At 39.6% G+C, this 24,495-nt stretch overlaps 1 protein-coding gene across 1 annotated transcript in view; it reads right to left on the bottom strand.

Moving 5' to 3' along the window:
• Nucleotides 1-24,495, bottom strand: part of FBXO36 (F-box protein 36) — a 64,455-nt gene that overhangs the window by 10,387 nt on the left and 29,573 nt on the right. The window contains exon 2 of the mRNA XM_032765641.2: nt 6,001-6,109. Coding sequence (XP_032621532.1) covers nt 6,001-6,109 — 109 coding nt within the window. The remainder of the gene's footprint in view (nt 1-6,000; nt 6,110-24,495) is intronic.

Raw genomic sequence — 24,495 nt, forward strand, 5'->3', positions numbered from 1 at the left:
ACATTCTATAACAGATTTAAAAGTAACTATTCTCGAACAAAAAAACTTCAGAAACAGACTTCAAAGAGAAACAGCAGAACTCAAATTCATTTGCAAATTTAACACCATTAATTTTGGCTTGAATAGGGACTGAGAGTGGCGGCTCATTACAAAAGCAGCTTTGCCTCTCCTGGAATTGACACTTCCTCATCTATTATTGGGAGTGAACTACATCCACCCTGATTGAATTGGCCCTGTCAACACTGGTTCTCCACTTGTGAGGTACTCCCGTCTCTTCATGTGTCATTATATAATGCCTGAATCTGTAAATTTCACTCCATGCATCTGAAGAAGTGGGTTTTTTACCCATGAAAGCTTATGCCCAAATAAATCTGTTAGTCTTTAGGGTGCCACCGGACTCCTTGTTGTTTTGTGGATACAAACTAACATGGCTACCCCCTGATACCTGAGGTTGAATAGTGTATTCAACATGAGACCAGGTTGCAAGATGCAGTTAAGGACTGACTTTCTTAATATTGATTACATGTTAGATAACCTATAACAGCAAAATGTTTAGAAATAGGTCTTAAAAGCAGTATATAGGACTTTCGGGCACAAAGGATATTTACTGAAGACCCTGGCAACAAAGATAGGAATCTGTGGAAACTCCTCTTTCCCAAATAGTATCTGGCTAAACTTTGACAGCTGCTCAGTATTCTCATCCAGTTAAAATGTCATAAGACCATACTTTGAACATGGCATTAATATTGTCATGATTCTTTTTTTTCATAACTCGGTTAAAAAGTTGCAGGATATCCCCTGCTACAATCCTCTTTGAGGAAATTCCTTTAGGAAATACTGTAAAGATCCAGACACAAAAACAAGTGCTAGATAGCCCATGTAATCAGACTCATGCATGATAAAGAGTCAACTCTTTATTAAAAAAAAAAGTCCCACAAACCCTCTACTTTTTCAAGCTAAATGGCTAACAAGGCTACAATCCAATTCTTGCTGCTCATAAAATGAGTTTGATTATACAAAGTGCGAGTTTCTTTCTACATGTAGGATGAATTATTTAAATGTGAAGTTGTTTGTGGATGCTCTCAAAATGATTAGCTGTATGTTATTTTTATTTCCTGTAAAAATACTTGTGACATTGCTATTCTTATGAGTTTATGAAAATATGCTAATATAACTGAACATCTTCATGCAAAAGCTCTCTATGTAAGGTATCATACAAAGCTTATCTGACTGATTGTGATCATCCTATTTGTATAAATTATCACGCGTCTGATCTGAAACTAGAAATATGAAATATAATCTAGGGCTATTGTAATTATGCAAAGTGTGGGTCATGTAATGGTGGTTTGGAACTTGTGGCTCCGTAAGCAGGACAATTGACTGGAGATGGGCGTGTTTTAAGTCTTCCTGTATATGTGTGTGCTGGCAAGTTGGTAATGAAGTCTTAGAGTGACATGTGATCATGTCACCTGAACTGGAATCCGTCTTTAACCTGGTGCTTTTCCACTGAGAGGAGGGGTGGGAACCCAGAGTGACAAAGGATTCCTGCCTTATGCAAAAGATATAGAAGTGGGTGGAACAGAGAAAAGGGAGAGCCATGATGAGGAATCCCCTAGCTACCACCTGAGCTGAAACAAGGGCTGTGCCAGGGGAAAGGATTGTGCCCAGAGTAGGAAGGCATCCAGTCTGTGAAACAGACTTATTGAAACATCTTTCAGGGTGAGATTTTATCTGTACTCAGTTGTATTACTGTATTAGGCTTAGAGTTGCGTGTTTTATTTTATTTTGCTTGGTAATTCACTTTATTCTGTCTGCCACTACTTGGAACCACTTAAATCCTACTTTCTGTATTTAGTAAAATCACATTTTACTTATTAATTAACTCAGGGTACGTGTTAATACCTGAGGGGCAAACAGCTGCGCATATCTCTCTATCAGTGTTACAGAGGGGTGAACAATTCATGAGTTTACCCTGTGTGAGATTTATACAGGGTAAAATGGATTTATTTGGGGTTTGGACCCCACTGGGAGTTGGACATCTGAGTGTTAAAGACAGGAACACTTCTGTAAGTTACTTTCAGTTAAGCCTACAGCTGTTAGGGGATGTGGTTCAGACCTGGGTCTGGGTTTGCAGCAGGCTAGCAGGTCTGGCTCAAACCAGGCAGGGCACTGAAGTCGTAAGCTGCCAGGGCAGGAAAGCAGGGGCAGAAGTAGTCCTGGCACATCACTTGTCAGTTCCCAAGGGGATTTCTGTGATCCAACCTGTCACATACCTATCATATTATTTCTGCAGCTGATGGTGGCTTAGACATAAGGGTATGTTTGAATACCTTCAGAGCTCGCTGAGATTTTCATGCCTAAGAGCAATTGATAGTATTTAGTGACTTGCACCAGTTGTTCATTCTTTCAGGGATTTAAATAGATTTTCTCTCCTTCCCTTGGAATGTGAAGATGTAGAATGTGTGCTTTATACTATCATCCATGAATGTACAGTGATGCTGTAAACCAGCCTTGAAAAATCATAAAAATTTACTAACTCAGGCACCAAATCTACTTCCTCCACCCTCTCATCACTATGATAATTATGATGGGAAATGAGTGATCTTACATAGCTGTCAAATAAAAAAAATACTCACTCTAAACAGATGGTTAATTAGTATTTTAGAAGGCTGCAATTAATGTTATCAAAATTGAAAAAAATGTGTGTAAGGCTGTTTTAAAGCTGTTTCTCCAAGATTATGTTCTGGGAACAAAATGGTTTCATATTTTACACAATAATGAAGGCTTGATAATGCTACATACTGTATGAATGTTTCTTTCAATGTTAAGAATTGCAAGTTTATTTATATGGGTAAGAAAGTAGATCAATGGTTTACTACTATGCAGCACATGCACTGGATCTGCTCAGATTGGTATGCACGTTTGTTATTATTACAAAAACTACAGCAGCAAAAAATCAGCTTACAGCCCTAAATGTGAATGTACATGGTTGTCACTGACTCTTGTTACTCCTCTATAGAGTTTGTAGATTGTAACAGAAATCTAAGTTACCAGGAAGTATTAAAAAGTTTATTTAAAAATGATTACTTCATAGGCTTTCTACTGGATGCTTCAAATGCCTGAGGGATTAGTGGCAGGCATAATGTTTTACTTGCAAGGAAATATATTTTACCTCATGTTTGCTTGATAGGAATAAATCAAATGATATTGTTATAGCACTCTTTTTGTGAACATCTCTACGCACTTTAAGTTACAAAACTCCCTATACAATTAAGACTAACTATACGAAAGCAATGTAAAATTCTAATTAATTGTTAAGACTAAATATAAATTTAGCTACTAGCCTGAAAGAGTGCATTGTCAGCAGAATGTACTACATATGCTTAGGATCAAATCATGGCCCTACTTAAGTCAGTAGGGATTTTTGCCACTGACTTCAACTGAAACTGACTTTGGCTCAAATTTCAATAAAAATAATTTAGATTGCTGTTCCAATAACAGTTTTGGCAGCAAAGTTTGGAGGAACCTGTAAATATCTGAGGGAAACAGCAGCAAGACTTGTAAGCCGGAGGTGAGAAAAAGACACAAAAAGGTCTGAGTATTTATGTGAGACAGCAGCAGAGGTGATCTGGAATAGTTCCAAGATTGTTTAAAATACAGTAATGGTTAATATGATCCACAAAGGAAAATTTGGTATATAAAAAAAGTGATCCTGAGATGATTATCTTTGGAAACAGGAAGAAACCTTTTTACAGTAAGTGGGACAAACTGACCTGGGCTTCAGTAGTGCCCATGTGATGAAGTTCAGAATCATCAGTAGCACTTTCAAAAGAAGCATGCAAATACAATACAAATTAGATCCCGAGATACAACCTTGAATGAATCTAGAAATATTTTTAGCAACACTAGAAATACAAGCGCCAAAGGAAAAAAATTGCATATGTTGGTAAGGATTTAACTATTTCTGTTTGAACAATATGCCAGATATTCCAATACAAGTGTTTCACTGTGACATTATTCAGATATCAAATGCCACAGAAAGGTCCAACAATATATACAGTGACACAAAACCTTTGCCATTGCATATGCACAGGTCACTACAAAGCTGAACAAAAGCTTACTTATGGGTGCTAAAAGAAACAAAGTACATTTGTCAAATAAATCATTAGGGAGTGTTGCTAGAATTCAGCTGTAAACACTGTTAGCAATCTCTCACAGGAAACAAAGGGTACAAAAAGGCTACTCATCATTCACACCATATTTCCTAAAAAGCTCAAGTTGTTTTAAAAATTGATATTGCCATGTTGAAACATGTTGAAACAGTGTGGGAGACTACTGCAACTGAAGAAACAGGTATATTAAAAATATCAGCAGTAAAAGAGCTGAATATATTCAAGGATTTCTAAGCATCTGCCAAGGATCGAATTAGCAATCAATTTTGTTCAGTTTTATTGCAAATTTGTCATTTACAAACAAACAAAAAATTATGCTATACCAAGAGTTAAATTTAAACTGAACTAATCTTAATAACTTAAACCAGCTTGATCTGTGGTCTTGTTTTTCTTTTGATCTGAAGTTGATATATATTACCAATTGCTTTCATCTTTCATCATGGTGCTTGTGTTCCATCACTTGGAAGTGACATGTCTTTACAGATCATCACTGAAAAAAATGTGATAAACCTGAAAATACCATCTGTATCCAAGATATTTCTCTACATGACACAGGAGAATCTAACCAAGAGTGTCACAGTTATCAGGTAACGATACCTCTGTCCCCTCTTGGTCTCTTTGAGTATGTCTATAGAGGGATCAAAAACCCATGGATTGGCCCAGGTCAGCTGATCCAGGCTCACAGGGCTTGTGCTCCAGGGCTGAAAAATCACTGTGTAAATGTTCAGGTTCGGGTTAGAGCGTGAGGTCTGGGACCCTGTGAGGATGCAGAGTCCCAGTACTTGGGTTCCAGCCTGAGCCTGAAAGTCTGGACAGCGAGTTTGAGCCCCAAAACCCAAGCCTGAGTCAGCTGACCTGGCCCAGCTGAGGCCATGCTGTGGATCTTTTATCCCTCTGTAGACATACCCTTACAGTGCACACCTCAAATCTTAGGCCTTGAGCTGTTACCCCTCTTGGAGTGAAATCATGTGATTCTCCCACTCTTAGACCAGCCTTGAGCTGCAGTTCCCAGGTACTAACCATGATTATCTCAGCAAGTATCAGTTAGGTTCATTCCCTGTTGTTCTCTTCCTTCCAGGACCTATGACCAGTGGTGTCCAATGACCAGACAACCTTCTTTAAACAAAATATTGTTTATGTAGAACAGTGGTTTTCAATCTTTTTTCATTTGCAGACCCCTAAAAATTTCAAATGGAAGTGGACACCACTTTGGAAATCTTAGGCACAGGCCACAAGCTGAAAACCATTGTTCTATAGTAATTACAACCTGTTGCGGACCCCTTAGACAGTCTGCGGACCCTCAGAGGTCCACAGGTTGAAAACCATTGATTTAGAACCAAAGCATTTCAGAGAAAAAGATCTTAAAACAAACAGATTGTACACATATCTAGTTAAGGAAGGGCCCAACTGCTTCAGACGTTGCCACAGGGCCTGTTTCTGTCTCCCTGACAGTCTGTTCTGTCCAGGAACAGCTGAGAACTCCCCCCCGGAGTCTTTTTAACTGTTTTATGTCCCTTTAAATTATTGTGGGAATCTGGAAGTAGCATCTTCACCGATAATAACATTGTCACCGTCTTGTAATCTCCCTGCTAGGATTTGTTGGAAGGAAGCTTATTTAGAGCTTGTGTTGCCTTTCTGCTTCTTTTTCTAACAGGCCCTCATTAACTGAAATGAATACATTCATATTGGAAAGCCCAATAACCCAGCAGGAGCTATTTCAATAACCAGTCATGTACAATATTTATAAAGTTACAGAGCATTGTTCTTAGTAATACACAGAAGTTCTATGTTTGCCACAATAAGTGTATAGTCTTTTTCTAAGTCTTACTCTGAAGAGATGGATCATCCAAGAAATATTCATGAGATTCTTTAAGTTCCCCAGGCTTTGCTTCGCGAAATTCACTTCTAAGAGAGATTTTCCACCATCTGAAAATTACCTGATTGAAAAGAAGATATGGGCAAGAATTAACAAACATCAAATACCAGTGGATATAATACATAACTATAATCCTGAATTTTAATAGTAACAACTATTTCGTTTCTAAGTACGTATAAATTGTCGTACTGGATCAGACCATAGCTACTCAATGGCCATATCTGATGCTTCAAAGGAAACAAATAAACAAAAAAAACCCCAACCACCTTAATGCAACTAGACAAGTGTGAAATGCTGTATGTGCAAGGAATATTCTTTCTTTACCACTGCATGACAATTTTTTAAACTCTTAAGCCTGAGGTTTAATTAATATCTTGACTTGTATACCTACAAATGTTCTTTTTCACCCTGTATTTAGCAGCAGATTTGTGTGTACCAAAGGATAAAATTAAAAATACATATAATTATATACATATATAATTTATATATTCTAAATGAAAATTCCAGCTAAAAATGCTGATTATAATTTGAATAATAAAAGGCTCTGATGAAAAATGGGAGTACAGTTCACTAGATAGGTGTTGCAGAATAAGCAAGTTAGAAATCTTAAAACAATCAACCTCAGCCTAGACCAATCCACACAAGTGGTTCATTTCCTGGACACCACTGTGCTAATAAGTGATAGTCACATAAATACCACCCTATACCGGAAACCTACTGACCGCTATACTTACCTCCATGCCTCCAGCTTCCATCCAGGACACACCATATGATCCATTGCCTACAGCCAAGCTTTAAGATACAACAGCATTTGCTCCAATCCCCCAGACAGAGACAAGCACCTACAAGGTCTCTATGAAGCATTCTTAAGACTACAATATCCACCTGCTGAAGTGGAAAAACAGATTGACAGAGCCAGGAGAGTACCCAGAAGTCACCTACTACAAGACAGGCCCAACAAAGAAAATAACAGAATGCCAATACCCATCACCTTCAGCCCCCAACTAAAACCTCTGCAGCACATCATCAAAGACCTACAACCTATCCTGAAAGATGATCTCTCACTCTCACAGGTCTTGGGAGACAGACCTGTCTTCGCTTACAGACAACCTGAAGCAAATACTCACCAGCAACCACACACCACAGAACAAAAACACTAACCCAGGAACCTATCCTTGCAACAAAGCCCGATGCCAACTCTGTCCACATATCTATTCAAGTGACATCATCATAGGACCTAATCACATCAGTCATACCATCAGGGACTCGTTCACCTGCACATGTACCAATGTGATATATGCCATCATGTGCCAGCAATGCCCCTCTGGCATGTACATTGGCCAAACTGGACAGTCTCTATGCAACAGAATAAATGGACACCTCCTGAGGTCCCTTCCATCCCTGATATTCTATGATTCTAAATCTGACATCAGGAATCATAACATTCAAAAACCATTAGGAGAACACTTCAACGTCTCTGGACACTCAGTAACAGACTTAAAGGTGGCAATTTTGCAAAAGAAAAGCTTCAAAAACAGACTCCAATGAGAAACTGCTGAACTTGAATTAATACGCAAATTAGACACCATCAATTTAGGCTTGAATAGAGACTGGGAATGGGTGAGCCATTACACACATTGAATCCCCATGTTAAGTATTCTCACACCTCTTGTCAAACTGTCTGTAATGGGCTATCTTGATAATCACTACTAAAGTTTTTTCTCTTAATTAATTAGCCTCTTAGAGTTGGTAGGACAACTCCCATCTTTTCATGTTCTCTGTATGTGAATATATATATCTCCTTTCTATATGTTCTATTCTATGCATCTGATGAAGTGGGCTGTAGCCCATGAAAGCTTATGCTCAAATAAATTTGTTAGTCTCTAAGGTGCCACAGGCACTCCTGTTCTTTTCTGCGGATACAGACTAACACAGCTGCTATTCTGACACCTAAAATTAAAGAGTTAAGTGTTGACATCTAAATTTTTATCTTTATGTTTCAAAGTTGATACCCTACTAAGATGAATGAGGCAGTTCCCATCTCACAGAACTATAGTTTCCAGCTCCCCGCAATAACTACATCATTTTACATTCAGTTAAGATTTTTAAGGTTCACTTTACAACAAGCGGGGCTAGAAAGATTGTTTTTAAAGCAAAACAAAAAAATTAAAACAGATTATCGAGGACATAACTGAGGCAAGAGATTAATTCAATGGTGAATCCAGTGGCCATGGAACTGTGGAATACAAGGGGGCCTGCCTAATAGTCATTTTCCTGGATCTCTTTTAAAATACTATGTAGCATGCTTGAGCAATTGTGTTAGACTCTCTCCTTTTAGTATCTTATTACTATTATTTTAAATAAATCAATCTTCACAAGTCAGGAAAAACAGATACCATACTATTGTCAACACTCAAAAATCAAGAGTCTAGCCTCCAAAAATCATAAGGTTTGTTTAAAAATCTTGAGATTTTTAAAAATAGCAAGCATTGGGTTCTTTTTATTTGCTTTCCGGCTTTTGAGTTTTTGGAGTGCACTTGCTTCACATTTTCAAGCTTTTCTCTGCATCTCTAGCAGACCTTGTCATAAGTAGATAGGTAAGGGTTAATTTTCTTTTACCTGAGAAGGGTGAACAAAGGGAACCAAGCACCTGACCAGAGGACCAATCAGAGAACTGGATTTTTTTTAAAGTCTGGGAGGGAAAGGAACTCGGGGTCTTTTGTTTCTCCCGGCTATGGATTGAAACAGCTTTTCTGCTAACTCCAATCTTCTTTCTAATATTCTACTATCAAGTGTGAGTACAAAGGAAACAAGCAATAGGCTGTTATGTGCTTTGGTTTGTATTTACATGGTGTAATTGCTGGACTGGTTTAAATTGGCTATTTTTTGAATCAGACTGTGTATTCCTAATTCTTATAAGCAAGAGCCTGTAATTGACATCTTAATGCAGTGGGTTATATTTTTCTGTATTTTCTTTCTTTTTATATAAAGTTTCTTTTTAAAAACCTGGTTGAGGTTTTTGGTTTTTTTCTCTGGTGAGGCTACAGGAAAGGGGGGTGGAAATCTCTTTATGTTTAGCTTTACTAGATTTGAATGCATCGCCTCAGGGGGAGGGTGATTTCCCTCTTTGTTTTGCCTTCAAGGAGTTAAGTACTGCATCGCCCAGGCTCACCCAGGGAGGGAAGCTGGGGAGCAGATAACGAGGAGACAAGGGGGAGGAGCTTGTTTTCCCATTTGAGATAGGGAGACCCAGGGGTTCTGGGTCTTGGGGGTCCCCCAGGGAAAGGTTGGGATGACTCAGGGTGACCAGGAGCCCTAAAATCCTGGTTGGTGGCAGTGAGATCAGAGCCAAGCTGGGTATAAGCTTGGGGAGAGTTTTATGTAAGCCCCCAAATTTTGGATGCTAAGGTCCAGATTTGGGACAGAGGCTTTATCACAGACCTGCATTGCACAGTTGGGCCAGCTGCTGGGTGAGTTTTTCCTTCCCAGCCTTCCCAATACAGACTCACTTTCATGCCCTGTCTTTCAGGCCTTTCTTCCAGGGCACTGTTTTATTAATGCAAAGAAAACTCACAACTTACACAGGCTGTCAGGATCCAGAGGCTGGCCAGCTGACTGACACACAGCTAGTCACAGAAGGCAACTTCCTCTTGCAGCCCCCCTTCAACTGAGCCCTGTCACTCTTTAATAGAAAAAAACCTGACCCCTTCTCAGCTGGATCTGATAAACTGAACATGGCAGGCCCCCTGGACTTAAAGGGGCACTCTGTTATAGCAAACCTGAGGGCTGGAAACTTACTTTTTGAAAAAATGAAAGCTGAGATTTTCTTGCAATATCAGAATTCCAGCAACTGGGCTTTAAAACACCAGAATGTGTGAGACTTGCAATAAAATCTCAAGAGTTGGCAGCACAAATGTCTACACTGGGGGGCTGTTTCCTCAGTGAAGTTACACCACAGTAGCTCTACCAGTGCAAATCCATAGTATAAAGCACTGACATGTACCAGGTACCGCTTACCCTGATTTGAAAAAAGCCAAGTGGAGACCAGCTATAAATAACCGCCCTCTCTGTACTTATCTGATATAGTCTCTTATCATGTCATCCCTGCCTAATTTGCTTCAACAGCAATGCCAGCCGTGACATTCCGTTTGCCCATCTTCCTCATATCTGTGCACTTCCTGCCACAATTCCTTTTATATATGGAACACTGATCCTTCTTGAGTTGGAAGCTGCTACCGTAATTTAAATCCCTCTGGAATACCCAATGCTTCTGCAATGCCCACAAGAAATTAATTGATTAGTCTTCTGCTTATTCATTCTATATATCTTAAAAAATCTTGACTGCATCATAGTGTGCACTAGACTTCACTGAGTACCACTGTAATCTTATTAATGTTACCTCTGTCTTATGTCATCTACTCCTCCCTACTATCTTGTTACCTTATCTATTGTATTTTGTCTGAAATTAATTTCCTCAAATCAGGGATTATGGGTGAAATCCTGGCCTTATTGAAGTCAATGGCAAAACTCTCATTGAGTTCACTGGAACTAAGATTTCACCCAATCTCTTTTCTCTACATTGAGAGGTACCTCACACATCGTTGGGTAATATAAATAAATAATAATTATTTTTTTACACACACACAATCCTGATCTTTTTTCTCTATGAGCATATACAGGTTGGAGGACTAATCTCAATCCCTACAAAACTTTCGGTTGACCAAGCTATCGCCAGTCAGTGAGATGGATTACCTACACTGATGGGAGAACCACTTCTGTCACCATAGGTGGTGCAGCTGCAGCTGTAGCATTTCAAGTGTAGATGAGCCCTTGGACAGACAGGCTTCATTGTTACCAACCCATGAAGAAGAATGGAGGCATTTCACAGCTCCCTTGGGTAAATCCTATCTCCTTATTTCCAAGGTCACAAAAGACCTTCTTGCAGTTGAACCGGTGTGTTTTCATTATGCTGGGGTTGGGACAGGATTATAAAGGTCTGTGCAGCAAACTGTGCTGCTATGAAGTGTGTGGATTTGTGATCTACCACTCTAAGGATCCTCCAGTCACACATGACAGTTCTTTAAAAAAAGGACAGTGAGTTTTGGACCTCTAGGGTTGCCTAGAAAGGTCTTTCAGGGTTAACAGCTGGGGTGGAACCAGAGAGACTTAGTCTTCCAGCAGCTAGAAGGGTTAGTGAACAGCCCATCAGATCAAATGAAAAGTACTGGCTACTTCTATCAAATGGCAGTTCAATGGTTAAGTCAGGGAAGGGAGGAAGGAAGGAAGGATCTTCCCTCTACCATAGCCCACACTTTGTGTTTAGGTCACTGAGGGACTTTTTGATGTACTCAGCGTGAGTGTAAGGCTCAGGCAGGCTAACCTGAGTTAGATGTTGGACTACTGAAAATTACGTAAATTCACTTTGCAAGACACCCACTGGCTCTGGCAAGTGGGTGATAAGGCTTCAGGAACAACAGCAGCACAGTGTCACTGATACAGAATGACCAGCAGATAATAAGAATTTCCTTTCCCTAGTCCACAGACCAGCTGTTTGCTGTGGCCCAGATCTCTACCTCAGAATCCTTCCTATTGTTTCAGGTTGTCTGTAAGAAGATTACAGAGACAGCACTGAATTATTTACAGGAGGGTCACATTCAGAGGTTATTGTCACAGGCAAAAGCCTGAACATTTGTGCTTAAATTTCCATACTGTAATCTAACTTTGGGTGTCTCAGATTTTTAGATGCCAAACTTTGGACACCTATAGTTTGATGTTCAGAGGTGCTGAGCACCCACAATTCTTATTGACTTATCATTCAACTTTAATTAAATTTCTTTATTTTTAAACAAAAGCTCAAATTCCATAGATACTGTTAGGTGAGGCCACACTTTCACTAGGTAATGTTTCCTTCTTGGAAATTTAGTGTGGATTTATCATGGCTTGCTTGTATTCGGTAGATATCTGATCTACAATGACAATAAATATGTTTAAGCAAAAGCTTAGCATATATATTTTAATATCAAATCTAGCCAACCAAAGAATACTCATGATTTATGCTTTTTTTTTCTTTTTTCTTTTTTAAAAGGTGCTATAGGAGTGTTGCCCAGTCACATTTATTGGCTTATTTTGTAAGCATCCTTTGGGCAAAATTTCACTGTAAATAGCTTTCAGGCTTAACTACAGGTGTCTTTTATAAAACACTTAATAGGTAAACAGAGGAAATAAATAACTAGTTTTTTTTAATTTCAATCTTATTTTAAGCACACATACAATCATGGTTTAGTTGAAGACACCCCCCACCCCAATAAATAAATTAATAAATAAATATCCCACTACATTCCCCAAACTGGAGACACACAGCAATCATCCTGCAGGTTCTTTGCAATACAGGGTAACTACAAGTAGTAGTTGCCCCTTAGGAAAACTAAAGTAATCCCATCTTAACCATCCCAAAAATCTACAAGTTAATAGGCTAAGAAGAAATGGCAGCCTTGAATAAACATATATTTTATAGTTTTACAACTGGTATTGCTAAGCCTAGTATTATAGGCAATCATGTTGCTAAAATGTCATTTGTGACACTGGCAGTGTGAAAACTCAATGAAAGAGAGACTGTAAACCACTGACCATTCTGCTTGAATAGTGATTTCACTATTTTTAAAACTTTTAGATCTAGATTGCTCTTTTAAGACAACCAGAACTACATGCAGTATTCAATATGTATTGTGCATGCAGTATTCAACGGTTCCTAATATTCTGTTAGGTTTTTTTGACTGCTGCCGCACATTCAACAGATGTTTTTAAAGAATACTCCATGATGAAACCAAGATCTCTTTCTTGAGTGGTAACAGCTAATTTAGACCCCATTTTGTATGGTATAGTTGGGATTATGTTTTCCAGTGTCTCTTACTTTGCACTTATCAACACTGAATTTCATCTGACATTTTGTTGCCCAGTGAGACAGTTTTGTGAGATCCTTTTGTAACTCTCTGCACTCAACTTTGGACTTAACTACCCTTAATAATTTTGTATCATCCTCAAACTTTGCACCTCACCCTTTTTCCAGATCATTTATGAATATGTTGAACAGCACTGGTTCCAGCACAGCTCTCTAAACTCCGCTATTTACCTCTCTCCATTCTGAAGACTGACCATTTCTTTCTATCCTTTGTTTCCTGTCTTTTAAGCAGTTACTGACCCATGAGAGGATCCTCTTATCCCATGTCTGATTAGTTTGCTTAAAAGCCTTTGGTGAGGGACATTGTCAAAGGCTTTCTGAAAGTCCAAGTATATTATATCCACTAGATCTCCTCTGTCCATATATTTGGTGTCACCATCAAAGAATTCTAATAGATTGGCAAGGCATGATTTTCTTTTGTGAAAGCTGTGTTGATTCTTCCCCAACAAACTTTGTTCATCTGTGTGTCTGATATTTCTGCTCTTTACTATAGTTTCATACAATTTGCCTGGTACTGAAGTTAGGCTTACCAGCCTGTAATTGCCAGGATTGCATCTGGAGCCTTTTTAAAAAAATTGGCATCACACTAGGTATGCGCCAGTCATCTGGTATAGAGGGTAAGTTAAGCAACAAGTTAGGTACCACAGTGAGAATTTTTGCAATTTCACACTTTACTTTCTTCAGAACTCTTGAGTGAATACCATCTAGTCCTGGTGACTTATTATTGTTTATTTATTAATTCCTCCCAAAAGCTCCTCTACTGATACCTCAATCTGGAACAGTTCCTCAGATCTGCCACCTTAAAAGAAAGGCTCAGATGTGGGACTCTCCCTCACATCCTCTGCAATGAAGACAATTTCAAATAATTCATTTTGCTTCTCCACATTACTCTTGTGTTCCTGAGTGCTCCTTTAGCACCTTGATTTTCCAGTAGCCCACTGACTGATTGGCAGGCTTCCTACTTCTGATGAACTTTTGTGCTGTTAGTTTTTGAATCTTTTGCTAGTTGCTCTTCAAATTCTTTTTTAGCTTGCCTGATTATACTGTTACACTTTACTTGCCAGAGTTAATGCTCCTTTCTATTTTCCTCAGTAGGATTTGACTTCCAATTTTTAAAGGATGTCTTTTTGCCTCCAACTGCCTTTTTAAATTTGTTGGTTAGCCATGGTGGCCATTTTTTTTTGGTCTTCTTACTTTCTTTTTTTAAATTTGGGGTATATATTTAATTTGAGCCTCTATTATGGTGTTTTTAAAAAGTTTCCCTTTAACTAGCTTCCTTATTTTTTTGTGTCGTCCCCCTTTCTGAAGTTAAATGCTACTGTGGTGGGCTTCTTTGGTATTTCCCCCTACCACCACTCACAGGGATGTTAAATTTAATTATATTATGATTGCTATTACTGAGCAGTTCAACTATATTCACCTCTGGGACCAGATCCTGTGTTCCACTTGGCACTAAATCAAGAATTGTCTCTTCCTTTGTGGGTTCCAGGATTCGCTACTCCAAGGAGCAGTCATTAATTGTGTCTAGAAACTTTATCTCTGCATCCTGTCATGAGGTGATATGTACCCAGTCAGTATGGGAATAGTTGGAACCCTCCATTATTACTGAGTTTTCTATTTTTATAGCCTCTCTATTCTCCCTGAGCATTTCACAATCTCCATCACCATCATACTCAGGTGGTCAGTAGTATATTCCTACTTCTATACTCTTATTAATCAAGCATGGAATTAGAGATTCACTTAAGATTTTTACTATATTTGACTGTATACTTTCTTTCACATATAGTGCCATGCCCCCACCAGCACAACCTACTTGGTCATTTCTATCTATTTTGTACCCTGGTATAACCATGTCCCAATGATTGTCATAATTCCACCAACTTTCCGTGATGCGCATTATATCAATATACTCATTTAATACTAAGCACTCCAGTTCACCCCTCTTAGTGTTTAGACTTCTAGTATTTGTATACAAGCATTTATAAAATTTGTCACCTTTTAGTTGTCTGTCTTCATGTGACATAACTGAACGGAACTCTTTTTCATTTGACTGTTTCTGTTCAGTTTCTACCTGTCCTTTAACAATGTCTATCTTCTCCTCTTTACTAGGATATAGTGAATTTCCATTAATAGATCCTCCCCTACTGGATGTCTGTCTGAAACATGTGCTCCTTCTCATCTGTCAGGTTTCCCTCACCCCTTAGTATAAGGCTAAAACATAGATGCCTAGGGAACTTTTACCCTGAAAACTTAGGTGCCGAGTGAGATTAAGTACTTCCAGTGTTTGGCAGGAGTTTTGTGGATAGCAGTGGAGCCAAACTGGCACTTTGGCATCCAAACTGGAGTCTTAGGTGCCTAAGTCTGGGGTACCTCAAGTACTTTTGTGGATCTTGGCCTTAGTTCTTTTGCTTCTTGAGAACAAAGACCAGGGCCACCCAGAGGATTCATGGGGCCTGGGGTCTTTGGCGGAGGGGGCCCCCGCTTCGGCGGTAATTCAGCGGTAGGGGATCCTTCCGCTCTGGGACCTGCCGCCGTAGTGCTCCGAAGACCCGCGGCGGGGGCCCCCAGCCGCCGAATTACCACAGAAGACCTGGCACTTTGGTGGCAGGTCCTGCTTTGGCGATAATTTGGCGGCGGGGGGTCCTTCTGCCGGACCTCCCGCCACCGAAGACCTGGAGTAGAAGCAGCTCCGGGGGCCCTGCAAGAGTTTTCTGGAGCCCCCGGAGTGAGTGAAGGACCCTCACTTGCCCCCTCCACCCCCCGGGTGGCCCTGACAAACCATAAAATTGAGAGGAGTGTTGGGAGAGAGAAGAGAGGCTCCATTTGCTCATCTTCCACCTGGTGCACCTATGCAAAGCAAAACACAACTAAAACACCCATATTCTTCTAGGATAGCAAAAACCATTGTTAAACCAGGATGAGAACTTGCTCACATTCCTTTCTATTACGTTCTCATACTATTATTGTCAGAAGTGACATTTCTTTTCAAAGAGATGGTACCTCCAGCACAGAAATGCCAAGTGTAGTTTAAAACTTAAATACAAACATTTATGATAATGGATCTGAGATGACAAATGCTTTTTACCTTTTGAACTTTTATACATTCTAGTTGAGCAAAATGTGTCAGCTTCTTTCTTGGTCTTTCTACTGACTTAATGGGAGTTACAACAAGGATACATTTGGCCCAAACTTGGTGAAATTAAAGAGCTGTACTTTAAGATTGGCTTCTCTCCTAGAATTATTAATCTGTGATCATTAATACCTGAATGTCTCTTACTAACACAAGTCTTTAAGTCTAATTCCTGTAAAATTAGAATCAGGATGCTTATTGTATTACATTATGGAGTTTTGGAACCTGTTTTAAAGTAAAATGAATTAAAGTAATATTTCTCAGTCTGGGAAGTCCATATTCTTCAAGCAATAAAATAGAGTGTACAAAAAGAAAAGTTACTGGCCCAACTTCAGCATTGGTGTCAGCAGGCATAAGCCCAGCTGAAGTAAGTTTTGGTAGAACCTGCTTACACAAAGGGTACCTTTGTCCTACAGTCTTGCAGGAGTTGGGATATATTTATATTTTTATGAATAATTTATAAAAATGTATGTAAACTAAGGCCCAGATCCTGAAAAATGATCAATTTACATGACATTTATGGCCATGCGGAGTCACATTGATGTTGGGCATAATCAACATGAGCTGAACACTGTGTTGGACTGAAGCTTAGATAGATGAACGAAGCTCTTTTTAAATAAAACTCACAGACAGATGCTGATTTCAAGCCTTTAGCAAATACTGGGTACTAAGACCATGAGATATTTCGCAAATAATTACAAATCTATCAGAAATAGCCTTCATTTCTGAAGATAAATAGCACATAATCTTACACAATCAGAAATATTTTATAGTGTATGTTTATTCTGTATTGGCAATTATCTTCTGATAAATTAATAAATAAAAATATTGGGCCTGATCCTCAGCCTGTAAATCAGCAAAGTCAATGGAGATATGCCATTTACACCACCTTAGGATTTGGCTGGCTGCTTTTAACATAAACACACACTTTATTCCAATTGACTGATGGCTGATGTCCAAAATATCATTGCATTAAAAAGCCTCCAAAAATGGAACTTTCTAAATCAAGAAGGTTCAAATGATGTAATTCAGTCTGTTTTTAAAGGAAGTGTACTAGATGATTGTTTCACTAGGTTTACCACTTAAAGTTTGGGATTCCTTAAAAACCTAATGTAGTTATCTAGTACTACTGCTAGAATAAACCTCTAAAGAAAGAAAACTAGAACAAATATTAACAAAAGAAAAATTAAAATTCAACTATTAAATATGGTTCAGAGGGATTTGTTGAACAAGGACTGAGGCTCCAATTCTGCAAACACTTACGCATATGCTTAAATTTATGCACAAGCAGTCCCAATGGGACTACTCATGTACACCAATTAAGCATGTGTCAGGGCCTAAGTGACATTTTTAATAGAATATAAACTGAACATTTTAAATAGGATGATTAAGACATGGGAGACAATTCTGAATGAAAGAGAAGTACAGTATAATTTAAAAGGTGTAATGTAAAAATAGCTCAGTTATAAAAAATGTTGCATTGAATTTCAATTACATTTAGGTAGTACACTATTTCAAGTAAAACTGTAGTAATTTTTAGTATTGACTTTGGGCTCTGATACTGTAGAGACTTATGCATCTGCTTAACTTTATATACAGTGAGCGTAATCCCTTCAGTGAGACTATTCATAATGTGTTAAGTTAAGCAAGTGCGTAATAAGCTTGGTGTCATTCACAGATTTTATGAGCATACTCTCCACTCCATTATCCAAATCTTTAATGAAAATATTGAATAGTACTGGACACAGGACAGATCACTGTGGACCCTGCTAGATATACTCTCCCAGTGAACCAATGATAACTACTCTTTAATTATGGTCTTTCAATCAGTTGTGCACCCACCTTATAGTAATTTCATCTAGAGCACATTTCCCTAGTTTGCTTATGAGACTAACATGTGAGGCTACATGAAAAGATTTACTAAACATGAAGTTGTATCATGTCTACTTATACCACCCATTTCCCAGCCAGTAACCCCACCAAAGAAGGAAATTAGGTTATTTTGGCATGATTTATTAATGTTGGCTATTACTTATTTTATTATCCTCTAGATGATTACAAATTGATTGTTTAATCGTTTGTTCCAGTATCTTTCCAGGTTTTGAAGTCAGGCTAACTGGAGTGGAGATTATGTTTATAAAATTTGAGGATGACACCAATCTGAGAGGATTGGAAGCACTTTGGAGGACAGGATTAGAATTCAAAAGGACCTAGAGAAAGTAGAGAATTAGTCTGAAATCAACAAGATTCAGTTCAATAAAGACAAGAGCAAAGTACTAGACTTAGGAAGGAAAAGTCAAATGCACAATTACAAAAGGGAGAGTAACTGAGAAAGAGGAGAGTCTAAGAGGTAGTACTGCAGTTGTGAAAAAGACTAATATCATTCTGGGATGTATTAATGGGAGTATAGTATCTAAGACACCGGCGGTAACTGTTCCATTCTACTCAGTGCTGATGAGTCGCCAGTTAGAGTATTATGTCCAGATTTGGGTGTCACACTTTAGGAAATATGTGGACAAATTCGAGACAGTTCAGAGTACAGCTATAAAAATGATAAAAGATTTAGAAAACCTGACCTTTGACGAAAGGTTTAAAAAACTGGACAAATTTGGTCTTGGGAAAAGACAACCATGGGAGCCCCTCATAATAGTTTTCAAATATGTTAAGGGCTGTTATAAAAAAGATGGAGATCAATTGTTCGTCATGTTCCCTGAAGGTAGAACAAGAAGTAATTGGCTTAATCTGCAGTGGGGGAGATCTAGGTTAGGTACTAGGAATAACTTTCTAACTATAAGGTTAGGTATTAGAATAGGTTACCGAGGGAGCTTGTGTAATCTCCATCATTGGAGGTTTTTAAGAACAGGTTAGACGTGTGGTTCTCAACCTATTTACCATTGTGGAGCACATATGCAGCTCTCTGTATGTTATGTGGGCAGCATCCACACATTATATATACTACCTGTACATCTACCAAAAAGAAAAAACGTTTATTATTTGTTATATGACAGCAATACAATTCAAATCAATATAGTACCATTCACTTTAACACTGTCTACCAAGAGTATTTTAAATGAGAAAATAAGTCAAAACATTTACTGTTAAAATTAATTTACTGCAAGGGTGGCATGGCATGCTTCACTGCCACCCTCACTTCTGTGCTGTTGCTGGCAGTGCGGCTGGGATGAGCACCCTGAAACTCCAGTTGCAGAGCCTGCCTGCAAATATGGGGCACCCTGCCCAATGCAGTGTGCCCTCCCTGCCAGGGACTTCCCCCCATGCACCCAGCCCCCTCACCAGCGGCTGCCCCCAGACAGGGAACGCCCTGCATCACCCAACCTCCCTGAGACTGTCCCCCCAGCATACGGACACCACTCTCCCTTCACCAACCCATCCCCAGTGTAAATGCAGTTATACAGGTAAAAGAGTGCTTATGCTGTTATTGCTTATTTCAGTTTGGGATAGAAAATAAACTATCTCAGTATAAAATGCTTTATACTGGTATAGCTGTATCTACACTAGAGCTTTTACCAGCAAAAAAACAAACAAACAAAAAAACCCCACATCCCTTATTGATATAACTATACTAGTAAAACTTTTAAAGTATAGATCAGCCTAGTCTCACTGAAAGTCAATGGGATGGAGCCTAAAAGTCATTTCTTAGAATGCATCTCAAGCACTTTTAAATATTTTACTTCCATAGACTCATCTAGCACCCAAAAGGTGAAGGAGGAACATAGAATCAGGCAAACCTTGTAATAATCCCAAGCTATATTTGGAATACAAGCCCAATTTGCTGCATCAAAACCACACTAATATTTGCAGCAACCTTCAATGATATTTAAAATACCTACAAATGTAAAGAGCAGAACTGATTTGAGACTGGCCAACTGCGTTGACAAAGTTTAAAGTAAGTGAACTTTAATTTGGCCCTCCTGGGATATTTTTGCTGAGGAATAATAATAAATGATACATACGGACAGTTTCATACATGGTCACCAACTGCAGACTATGGTTATCTTAAAAGAAAGAAGCAGATATCTGTTGTGCAGTCCAGGCACCAATTAAGATCTATAAGATTTCACTGGGGTTCAGATAGGAGAAAAAGGCAGATGTTAACAAGGAAAACAATAAACCTCTGCATAAACAAATATTACCCCTCTGTGTTCATACAATTTAATAAGTGAAATACAAGCATTTCACTGAATGTTGTTGAATATTCAGTTAATGGAGTTTTGTCCGGTACGAGAGTGAACAAAATTAAAAAAGCTATTCCATAGAATATTCCTTAGGATTCACTAGAGTTGAAAACTGAAAACTTGTTAAATGACAATGGTTAAAAAGAGACATAATTAGATAGTTAGAACTATTAGAGTTTGTCAGAAAACTACTTGTAAACTGTAGTATTGATTAGTAGCTCTCCCCTCCCTGGCTGAGTGCCTGTTTAAGGCATTAAATTGAAACCTTCAGGAATAAGTGACTTCTTATGGATTTTTTACTACCTTTTCTCATGATATAAGCTCATTCCTACCTTTTCCAGATGTTTAACATCTTGTCTCTAGCTGTTAATTATATTGTACATAACAAAGACTGAGAGTTAGAGATTATATTAATCACCTTTATAACTATGCTATGCTAGGTGGTGTGCTCACATCTAAAGGGCAGTGGACAATATACAGAAAGTGCATGGAATTGTTCCAAATACAATTGCATATGTAAACCAAGAGTCATTTTTATCTTGCCAACTGGTACTTCATGAGATCTAAAATAAAATATGTCACAGTACACTGAAAGTAAGACAGGAGCAATATTTTCACATTTGTGATTTCTTTCTCATGTAGGCTTTCCTTTCACACACACATGTTCTTTAATAACAAACAAGGTACACAATCTAACGAAAGCCCCATTCTTCGTGTTTGAATTTATGACTTTACTATACTATTACAGGACAATAATAAAGTGAAACATCTTGTCTGTGCTCCTCTTGTTTTCTTTTCAACAATACTAAATTATTTTAAAGGTGTTGCATTGTCAGCACTAGCACTTTGGATACTTTACATATTCATGGCGGAGAGATTCTAGCTAATTTGTACCCTAACCTAAGTCAGTAGAGTTACTCTGGATTTACATTGGTTTAATTGAGATCAGAACTTGGTTCATTGTGAATAAGTAATGTACTTCAACAGCCCTGAGATCATTTACAGTTTTGAAAATTAAGTTTCTTGAAATGTGGTAAGGTAATAAAGGCTAGAGCTTTCCACAATCAGACAGACCAAGGGAAGGCGACCAAATGGAGGCAGTGGCATACGAGCTATTTGGCTCACCATCAATTCTGGCTCAAATACGGTGACCAAATGTCCCAATTTTACAGGGACAGTTCCAATTTTTGGGTCTTTTTCTTATATAGGCTTGTATTACCCCCCACCCACGTCCCAATTTTTTACATTTGCTGTCTGGTCACCCTAGCTCAAACCTGAGCAGCACGGGATTTGTGGTGGTGGTAGCAAAAGTGGTATAATGTCATATTTGTGTTTCCCAGTCTTGGAGCTGGCAGAGATCTAGTTTGGCCTTGCTGCAACATACAGAACCCTCAGGGATCCTCTACATCCAGCCCAGCCACATGTCACTCTAAGGGGCTGTTTTGGCAGCAAGGGATTGTCTGAGTGCAGCAGTGCTATCAAACCCCCTTTTTGCACAGCCATGCCCCTACATTATCTGGGGATTCCTCAATGCCAAGGAAATCCTCATCTGGCTGGGTTAGCCTGCTTTATGCCCCTTTATGTTGCCATCAGGGCAAAGAGGCCAAAGTAGGGCTAAGGATCCGACCTACAGTGCCCGCCCTACATGGAATGGAGAGAGGAATCCACATGAAACCTCCTGGCTGGAGAAACAGAAGCTGCCATCCACCCCTATTCCATGTGAGAGTGAGTGAAAAAAAAAGAGATGCTCTTTTACCCCACCTGTCTCTCCTAGCAGCCAAGTATGGAGAAAGAGATGGAGAAGAAGCCCTCATCTCTCAATTGTGCGTGTATTTCAGGTTAAAAATATACCTAAAGCCTCTTAATTCTGTGTTCTTATTTTGGAGGTCTTGGAGCTGGCTGTACTGCAGTGAGGAATGCTGAAAAGTTATTTATTACACTAACTTACTGTTAATAGAAGATTAAACTATATTCCAAGTAATAATGGGAGATCCCACTTTATAATAGGATATATATTGTTATGACAAAAATAGTTTAATAAAAATCATAATAGTATCTAACACTCCTTGTAAATTGTCCATCAGATTTGCTTCAACATTTATTTTAGATTCAGCAAAAGTATTTTAGCAGTAGATTATCTAGACACTTTATATGATTTCACTAGCATTATAGCGAAATTATTGACTAACAGTCACATATGATTAAATTATTCGTTTATTTACCAGGTGACTTAGTAGCCACAATGAAAATTAGCACAATAAAGCTTGTTGTATAAATGAGCATGACTCTAGATCTCTGCCTCATTCATTTGATAAATTTGCAATTATGTCTCTTTATAAAATGGCTTTATGATTTACTGGGTATATTGGTGATTCTTATTAAGATGTCCCCAGAAAGAAAACAATGCTGTATGTAACAGGTGGCAGAGGGGAACTATTAAGAAGACCAGCTCAGTACAGTAGTATTCCAGTTTTTCTTCCAGTGGGTGTTACTAAAAGAAATGCTTGTGGCTGTGAGAAACAACGAAATTGAATGGATTAGCCAATATGTCCAATCTGCCCCCTAATTATACACCAGAAGAAAGACTTAATACATCTGCCAATTAAAATAAATGTCTTCAACTGCCATGGACTAGCAAAGCAGGCAAGTCAGTATTGCTGTAATATGATCCCATCTAGAATTTCTTTTAATTTCTAATCAGCTGCTTAAGGACAATGGGTCCCACCTGTTTAGATCACCTAGGAGCTGGGAAAGAATCCCCTTGCTAACACTTTCTTTTAGCTCGGCATCTGTATAGTTATTATTTATATATATTTTCTTCCTAGCAGAGATTAATATGCCTTGGGAAACATCTCCCAAATCACCTGTATTACACGGGGAACCATCTCAACCACCTATTATTCACAGACAGGTTTATTTAAATCTTTAGTATTAAAGAAATTATACATTTAAGATCTCTTATTCTTATTAGCAACCTTGATTTAAACCAGGCTTTTATAAGAATCTGTTTAAGCTTTCTGAAGTTTTATATATTCATTAGTAAGGCTACATTTTAGTCACAGATATTTTAGTAAAAGTCATGGACAGGTAACGGGCGGTAAACAAAAATGCATAGCCCATGACCTGTTCATGACTTGTACTATATACTCGACTACACCTTGGGTGCTCTGGGGCAGGGGAGTCCCGGGGGCACTGCAGGTACTTTTGGGGGTGTGTGCTGCCCGCAGGGTGCCATAGGTGTTCTGGAGGGGGAAGGGGTGGTGTGCAGCCCAGGACCCCCGCAGGCGCTTTAGAGGGGCAGCGGCACACGGCCCGGGACCCCTGCTGCTGCTGGTGGAAAGCGAGGAGGGGGGAGCTGGGCAGCAGTGCGTGGTCCAGGACAGCTGCTGCAGCTGGAGATAAGGTGGGTGGGCTGAGACCACCGCTGCCCCTGGCGTGTGTGTGCATCAGCCATGACCTCCGTGACAGACTAGCAGCCTTATTCATCAATAAATGAATGCACATTTTAACACAGCTGGGTACAGACCAGAGGTGGGCAAACTATGGCCCGCAGGCCACATCTGGCCCGTAGGACTTTCCTGCCGGCCCTTTGAGCTCCCAGTCCCTCCCCTGCTGTCCCTCCTCCCCCGCAGTCACACCACTGCACAGGCAGCACTTTGGGCGGCGGGGTTGCGTGCTCCTGTCGAGCAGCGTGGCCACATGTCTGGCTCTGGCTGGGCGGTGTGGCTGCCAGACATGCTGCTCTGAGCAGCATGGTAAGGGGGCCAGAGGGTTGGATAAGGGTCTGGGGGGTACTGGGGGACAGACAGGGAGCAGAGGGCAGTTGGATGGGGCGGACGTTCTGGAGGGTGGTCAGAGGATAGGGGATGGGGGAGTGGATAAGCATGGGAGTCCCAGGGGGGACCTGTCAGGGGGCGGAGATGTGGATAGGGGTCAGGGGACAGAGAACAGGGAGGGTTCGATAGGTGTGGGGTTCCGAGGGGCCTGTCAAGGGGCGCGGGTGTAGATAGGGGTCAGAGCAGTCAGGGGACTGGGAGCAAGGTGTTGGATAGGGGGTGGGATTCCAGGGGTGGTTAGGGGTTGGGGGTCCTGGGACAGGGCAGTTCGGGGACAAGGAGCATGGTGGGTTGGATGGGTCAGGGGTTCTGAGCGGGGCAGTCAGT

Source organism: Chelonoidis abingdonii, chromosome 8 (assembly GCF_003597395.2).
Source record: "Chelonoidis abingdonii isolate Lonesome George chromosome 8, CheloAbing_2.0, whole genome shotgun sequence".
Lineage (NCBI taxonomy): Eukaryota > Metazoa > Chordata > Testudines > Testudinidae > Chelonoidis > Chelonoidis abingdonii.